This window comes from Colobus angolensis, unplaced genomic scaffold, assembly GCF_000951035.1.
Source record: "Colobus angolensis palliatus isolate OR3802 unplaced genomic scaffold, Cang.pa_1.0 Scaffold19, whole genome shotgun sequence".
NCBI lineage: Eukaryota > Metazoa > Chordata > Mammalia > Primates > Cercopithecidae > Colobus > Colobus angolensis.
The window spans coordinates 7,417,779-7,425,356 of NW_012115043.1; the positions used below are offsets into that span (position 1 = coordinate 7,417,779).

Here is a 7,578-nt window from a genome sequence, read left to right on the forward strand (position 1 = left end):
GCCCCACCCTCTTCCGGCCTCGGCTGTCCGGGCCGCGCTCGCCACCGCCTGTGGATGCTGCGCCTCTCTGAACGCAACATGAAGGTGCTCCTTGCCGCCGCCCTCATCGCGGGGTCCGTCTTCTTCCTGCTGCTGCCGGGACCTTCTGCGGCCGATGAGAAGAAGAAGGGGCCCAAAGTCACCGTCAAGGTCCGGTGGAGTCCGCGGCATTTACGGTGCCGGAGCTCGGGCCCAGGCGGCCTTGGCTTGGCCTTGGCTCAGCCCCTCCTGCCTCGGCTTCTGTCTGTGGCCTCGTGGCGTCTGGGCCGTCCTGCCCATTCAGTCCAGAGAACGACCCGGACCCACCCCGAGACCCCCAGCCCCTGCCCTGACCCAGGGAGTTAGTTGGATCCGCGAATACCCATCTGGGGCTGGCACTGGCAGCCTCAGAGCAGCCTTTTTGCAAACACCCCTCAGTGCTGGGGAGGTGGTGAAAGATCACGCCTGCCAGATTCCGAATCCTTTCTCTCCTTAAGCCAAATTTTAGCCACTTCCAATTACAAAGCACAGTATGTAGAGTTCAAACTTAAGTGGTGAACTTAGACTCCCCTCCTTATGGGTTTTTAAATGTTAATTTTTAGAATCTGGGTCCATTAGCTTTTTAGAGCAAATATTGTTATCCTGTAGTTCAAGGAGGGTGTAGATAAGCATGTTTTCCGAGAAAAGGGTCTGGAGCTTTCATTAGATTCCCAGGATTTTTACCTTCACCAAAATCAGATTCAGAACCACGTCTCTAAAAATATGGCTCTATTCTCTCTCCCATCCTCAGGGTAGCTTCTTGTACCTTCCCTCCCCTACCAACGCCCCTTTAAAGAAGCTAAGTTGGCAATGGTCTCTTTCCTCAGGTGTATTTTGACCTGCGAATTGGAGATGAAGATGTAGGCCGGGTGATCTTTGGTCTCTTCGGAAAGACTGTTCCAAAAACAGTGGATAATTTTGTGGCCTTAGCTACAGGAGAGGTAAGTGGCTGGAGCAGGGGTAGTCAACTCAAATGAAGTGAGGCTGGCATGGGGATGGCAGCAAACTGACCTGCAGAGTTCAGCCCATCTGTAGTGGACCTCACTGAGCACCCACTGCCTGTTGCCCTGGGAAGACAGTATTGTCCTTTCTTAAGAGTAAGGGGCCCCTGACCAGGCACAGTGGCTCACACTTATAATCCAAGCACTTTTGGAGGCCAAGGTACAAGGATTGTTTGAGCCCAGGAATTCAAGACCAACCTGGGTAACATAGCAAGACCCTGTCTCTACCCCCCCCAGAATTTTTTTTTTGAGACAGAGTTTCACTCTTGTTGCCCAGGCTGGAGTGCAATGGTGCGGCCTCAGCTCATTGCAACCTCCGCCTCCTGAGTTCAGGTGATTCTCCTGCCTCAGCCTCCCGAGTAGCTGGAATTACAGGCATGCGCCACCACGCCTAGCAAATTTTGTATTTTTAGTAGTGACAGGGTTTCACCATGTTGGCCAGGCTGGTCTCGAACTCCCGACCTCAGGTGATCCACCTGCCTCGGCCTCCCAAAGTGCTGGGATTAGAGGCGTGAGCCACTGTACCCAGCCAAAAAAAAAATTATTTTTAATGAACGGGGTGTGACGGGGTGCACCTGTGGTCCCAGCTACAGCTACTCAGGAGGCTGAAGTGAAATGGAGGCTGCAGTGAGCCATGATCACACCACTGCACTCCAGCCTGGGCAATACAGTGAGACCCTGTCTCAAAAAAATTTTTTTTAAATAAAAGGCTGGGTGTAGTAACTCACACCTGTAATCCCAGCACTTTGGGAGGCTGAGGCGGGTAGATCACCTGAGGTCAGGAGTTAGAGACTAGCCTGGCCAACGTGGCAAAACCCTCTCTCTACTAAGAATACAAAAATTTAGCCAGGCATGGTGGTAGGCGCCTGTAATCCCAGCTACTCAGGAGGCTGAGGCAGGAGAATTGGTTGAACCCAGGAGGTGGAGGTTGCAGTGAGCCAAGATTGCCCACTGCACTCTAGCCTGGGCAACCCCAGGGAAACTCCATCTCAAAAATAAAAAATAAAAAAGTAGGCCAGGTGTGGTGGCTCACGCCTATAATCCCAGCACTTTGGGAGGCTGAGGAGGGTGGATCACCTGAGCTCAGGAGTTCAAGAGCAGCCTGGGCAACACGGTGAAACCTCGTCTCTACTGAAAATACAGAAATTAGCTGGGCATTGTGGTGGCGCATGCCTGTAATCCCAGCTACTCAGGAGGCCGAGGCTGGAGAATCGCTTGAACCTGGGAGGCGGAGGTTGCAGTGAGCGGAGATTGTGCCATTGCACTCCAGCCTGGGCGACAAGAGAGAAACTCTGTCTCAAAAAAATAATAATAAATTTTAAAAATAAGATAAAAAAGAGTAGGGGGTCCACAGCTGCCTGGGAAGACTTCACCTAGGGTGAGGGCCATGGGTTTTAAGGAAACAACAGTGCCCTGTTTCAGTTTAGATTAACTTCCCGTGGAACCAGCAGGTGACCTTTCTTCTCAGTTTTCTTGTATCTGTTCTTATGATTGGAAGAAATGAGGGGAAAGGCGTTATGTGATGTAGAATTGTATAAAGCCTGGGAATTGTATGGAGGCAGATGAACTTCCACATCTGTGTGTGCCACGCCTGTCCCATGGTGCCTGCCCGCTCACTCAGTAGCACATTGAACGGTGAAAGTGGTCAGCAGTGGTGTCTCTTCTGCGAGCAGGAGTTGTGGGCTTGTTCCTGCGGGGCCTGTTAAATGTCATGTCTTCCTGCTGCCCCTTACCACCTCTTTACCTTCTCTTCCCTCTTTCTAGAAAGGATTTGGCTACAAAAACAGCAAATTCCATCGTGTAATCAAGGACTTCATGATCCAGGGCGGAGACTTCACCAGGGGAGATGGCACAGGAGGTAACCACAGGTCCTCTGGGCCAAGGAGTATGTCAGTGTAGCCTCCACGGTGGGAGGGCCAGGCTCTGCTGGGGAGACAAGGCCTCTTTCTTCCCCAGCTCTAGAGGCAGGCCTGCTTATTACCTACCTACTTGGAGACCAGCGGCACCCTTCTTTGGAGAGGGAACCCAGTACAAAGGAGAGAGAATAATGGGGTGGACCTGATGGTAAACCTAAGAGGGTCTCTCCCAGGTGGCTGTCCTGATCCAGGCCTATAGCCTGGTGACTTTTCCTGATACCTCTTCAGAATGGGGACTGGGGAGAGAGGCATGTGGAAGCAAAGTGAAGACATGTGGGTAGGTGATTCTAGGTCAGGTGCCCAAAGCCTGTCCAGGCTACCCTGGAAGCCCCAGCAAGAATGGGAGGGCCAGGCGTGGTGACTCTGTAATCCCAGCACTTTAGGAGGCCAAGGCGTCTGGATCACTTGAGGCCAGGAGTTCAAGACCAGCCTGGCCAACATGTTGAAACCCCATCTCTACTAAAAATACAAAAGATTAGCCGGGTGTGGTGGCACATACCTGTAATCCCAGTTACTCTGAAGGCTGAGGCAGGAGAATTGCTTGAACCCAGGAGGCGGAGGTTGCAGTGAGCCGAGATCGCGCCACTGCACTTCAGCCTGGGCAACAGAGTGAGACTCCATCTCAAAAAAAAAAAAGAGTGGGAGCAGTTGCTTTCCTTGACAGTCTTTCACCAGGGACCACTCTGTGAGGGCTGACCCTCACCTCAGCATTAACTTGCACAAGGAGGACAGAAAGATCCCCGGACCCCTGCGTGAGTCTCACTGAGCTCAGGTACAGCCTGCTGCACCCTTAGAACACAGCTCACTCCTCGATGAGTGTCTGTGGGGCTCTGTGGTGGGGGTTGAGGATGTAAAGACCTATGGGGCAGTGGTTCCCTTTTACTTCCAACAACTGAAAATGTACAAGTAGACCATGATGCAACATTTAGGACTTGAGCTCACAAAGGAGACCGAAGAACTGTATTTGTGGGGTCAGACGCAGGTGGGCTGGATCCAGCGTCTGCCACCTTCTTGTTTTCTGACCTCAGGCAAGTGAGTCCTTGGAGCTTCAGTTTCCTGTTCTGTACAGTGAGGGTGGAGAGAGTTGTGGGGTCATGAGGATTGGGCTAGGTCTGGAATGTGAAGTGCCTGGCATGCAGTGAGTGCTTAGGAAGTCAGCCATTGTTGAAGTGCTGACAAGCAGAGGAATCCTCTCAGGCCAGGGAACAGGGAATGGCCTTGCGGATGTGAGGGAAGATTTCAGTGGGGTCCTGAATGAGGAGAATTTGAATGGGCAGAAAAGAGGCAGGGTTAGGGCATGAGCCCGGTTCTGTTCTGTGGCAGGAGCTTGGCCAAAGGTGGGGTGAGGGCATCTGTACCCGGAGTGCAGAGAGGTGGGTGATGGCCTGCAGCCTGGGCTTTGGCCTGTGGGGAGTCAGGGCCATGGAGCTGAGTAAGAGGATGACCCCTCGCTTGGGGTGCCAGGGGAGTCGTGTGGTGGCAGATCCAGAATGTGGAGGCCAGGGCAGGCAGGCTGCTGGGGGCACTGGTGCAGCTGACCCTGGGCAGGGAGATTTGGGCCTGATCCTGAGGTGGCTGAGAGCAGAGATTTGAGAGCAGACCACCTTGGTCTGAACTCTAGCTCTGCTGCTGCTTTGCTGGGGCTCCTTTTATTCTCTGTGCCTCAGTTTCTTCATCTTTGAAGCGGAGTTAGCTCCTCCTCATACGGTGGATTGTTAAATATGTAAGATGCTTGGAACAGTCTGTGGCACACACTGTTAGCGCCCTAAGCACTCACCTGCTGCAGTGGTGGTCGCGGGAATGGAAAGAAAGAGTAAGTACATGGGGAGTGGCTAGGGACAACCTGAGCCACGTGCAGAGGAAAAGGGATCAAAAGAATAACTGAGGTCTGGAAAGATGACAAGGTATGTTGAGTTTAAATAGAAATGTCCATTTGGGTTTGGAACCCCTGTATCTTGGGAGAGTGGTTGGAGCTAAGGACGGAGATTTGGGGGTTTTCTGGATAACAACTATAATCAAAATCCCACAGTTGGCTCAGATGGGAGAGGCTTTTAGCCAGCAGTCCAGCCAGGACTCACTGCACATGTGGCAGAGTTCAGTCTCCCCAGCGTGGGGGTGAGAGGTGGAGCACAGGCACAAGCGCCCCTGTCCCCACCAGCCAGAGTCTGGTCATTTTTGGTTTTCAGTTGTCCTACTTGCTGCCCAGTCAGAAATATCTTCCTGGTTGGCATCGCTCTAGGACAGTTTCCCAGCTCAGTTCCATTCTGTGGAACCACAGGATGAAGGTAGGTGCAGTGAGAAGGAAAACAGGGTTTTGCATGCAAATACGTTTGAAAAGTGTTAGATAAAACAAAATGGAAACGACCCCATTTTTGGCTGAGTTTCTTGGGGCCTAAGGCACAGTGTCAGTCTCCAAGGAGTGACAGGGAAAAAGAAGCGTTTCAGTGTTCCTTCTGGAAGCAGCTTTGGAACTAGGATCTCCGAAACGGCATAGCGATCACCCTGGACTGCCCTTGTCATGTCCCCAAGCCCCGCGCGGGCAGACGCATCACACACTCGCAGCTGCCTCTCATTCCTGTTCGTTCCTTGTTAAGAGGCTTTGACTCCTCAGAACCCCAGGGGCAGCCCCTCTTTTCTGCCCTCCCCTCCCATCTCTGGCTGCTTTCTCCTCTGCAGCTATGCCTGTGTCTTTTGTGCTCATAGGAAAACAGGCTGCTCAGCCACAGCAGTCCTCCTCTTCTGGAGAGTTCCAACCCTGTTGGCGCCCCTGCATCCTGCACAGCACCTCCCTCCACCAAAGTCCCTCCGCGGCAGGCCTGGGCCACATAGCCAAGGGAAGCTGATAACATGCACTTTATTTAAAAGCCACAAAACTATCCTCTCGAAGTAATCCTTCTGTGAGCTGTTCACCACGTCAGCCTGGCCTGATGCCCCACTTGGCCTTAGTCAGCGTGGCTTGGCTCTGAGTCCAGAAGATAGGAAGGGTGCAGCTTTTATGTCCTTGCGCTCCACTCAAGCCCAGCCTGGCACAGAGGACAGGTTAAACTCCATCAGTCCTGGCCCCGAATGTCTGCTTGGTTTGGCCCAATCCAGTGCCCCCGACCTGCTCTTTTTTCCCAGGAAAGAGCATCTATGGTGAGCGCTTTCCCGATGAGAACTTCAAGCTGAAGCACTACGGGCCCGGCTGGGTGAGCATGGCCAACGCAGGCAAAGACACCAACGGCTCCCAGTTCTTCATCACAACGGTCAAGACGGCCTGGCTAGATGGCAAGCATGTGGTGTTTGGCAAAGTTCTAGAGGGCATGGTGAGTTCTGGAAGCAAGGGCTACTACTGGGCTGTCCTCACTGGGGATTCAACACAGACCCCAGGGCAGGAGCTCCATGTGTCCATCCCTTTCCCAAAAGGACCTAACCCACAGATGCGGCCCACTGCTCCTGTCCAGAATAAACCCTGTACCTCCATGCCTCCAACGTTCTACATTCTCCCAGCCCTGTCAGAGCTCAGCCAGGAAGCCTTGTTGAGGCTGCACAACTGCCGGAGCCTCCCTCCCCTCATTCACTCAGGAATGTGCTGGTCCCACCCCTGAGGTGTACAGAGTGCAGCTGAACACAATGTCCCTGAGAAGCCACATTTCCTGGTCACCCTCTTCCTCCTCCTTGCCCTTGGCCAAACCTGGGTCTTCAAAGGAATACAGTTCCTGCATCCCCTTGTCAAGTCTGCGTTCTCTCTGCTCTGGCCAGGAGTCTGTTAGAGTTTTGGTGCCTCCAGTTTTGTGTGCTGTTGATGACTTGTGGGTCTCAGCCCTCCTGAGTCATACGCTGGGGCCTTTCTCCTGAGCGGTGGACCTCCTTACCCACTGTGCTCTCCTACTTCCACCTTTCTTTTCCAGGAGGTGGTGCGGAAGGTGGAGAGCACCAAGACAGACAGCCGGGATAAACCCCTGAAGGATGTGATCATCGCAGACTGCGGCAAGATCGAGGTGGAGAAGCCCTTTGCCATCGCCAAGGAGTAGGACCCAGGGACCTCTTTCTTTGAGTAACTGTCTGTGCAGGCCCTGTAGTCTGCCACAGGGCCCTGAGCTGCACTGGCCCCAGTGCTGGCATCTGGTGGAGCGGACCCATTCCCCTCACATTCCACAGGCCCACGGACTCAGTTTTGTAACAGACTCCTACCAACACTGACGAATAAAAAAAATGTGGGTTTTTTTTTTTATATATATAACGTGTGGGCCTGGTTCTTGAGCCTGCAGCGCTTCCCCTAGGCCCGCATCCCAACATGCCTGTGACTCTGCTGTGCCTGCCCCTTCCCTGGGATCCTGCCTGGAACTTTGACCTAGGAGCTACCCAGGAAAAGTCAGGCAGGAGCTTTTGCCCCCTGCTTCTAAACTTTGCCAGCTACTGGGCCTCCACATTTGCTCCCCTTGCTACCACTCTCCAGTCTATGTTAAGGAATATACCTGTACTTTTTCATAGCCTACCTCTAAATTGACTTTTTTTTTTTTTTTTCCTGTAGAGACAGATCTCACTATGTGGGCAGGCTGGTCTCAAACTTCCAGACTCAAGCATCCTCCTGCCTTGGCCTCCCAAAGTGTTGGGATTACAGG

General features: G+C 52.9%; 1 protein-coding gene across 6 annotated transcripts; it reads left to right on the forward strand.

Moving 5' to 3' along the window:
- The first annotated feature begins 6 nt into the window (after nucleotides 1–6).
- PPIB (peptidylprolyl isomerase B (cyclophilin B)) lies at nucleotides 7–7,196 on the forward strand. 6 transcript variants are annotated; one of them, XM_011940418.1, is made up of 5 exons: nucleotides 7–189; nucleotides 885–998; nucleotides 2,823–2,916; nucleotides 6,095–6,283; nucleotides 6,868–7,196. In XM_011940418.1, exons 1-5 carry the CDS (start codon nucleotides 55–57, stop codon nucleotides 6,909–6,911), a joined length of 576 nt encoding a protein of 191 aa, XP_011795808.1. In that variant the 5' UTR covers nucleotides 7–54; the 3' UTR covers nucleotides 6,912–7,196. The 6 variants fall into 6 exon arrangements, with proteins under 6 accessions (XP_011795808.1, XP_011795806.1, XP_011795807.1 ...); XM_011940416.1 differs by having other exon boundaries at nucleotides 6,095–6,279; nucleotides 6,865–7,196; XM_011940417.1 differs by having other exon boundaries at nucleotides 6,095–6,279.
- Nucleotides 7,197–7,578: the final 382 nt, after the last annotated feature.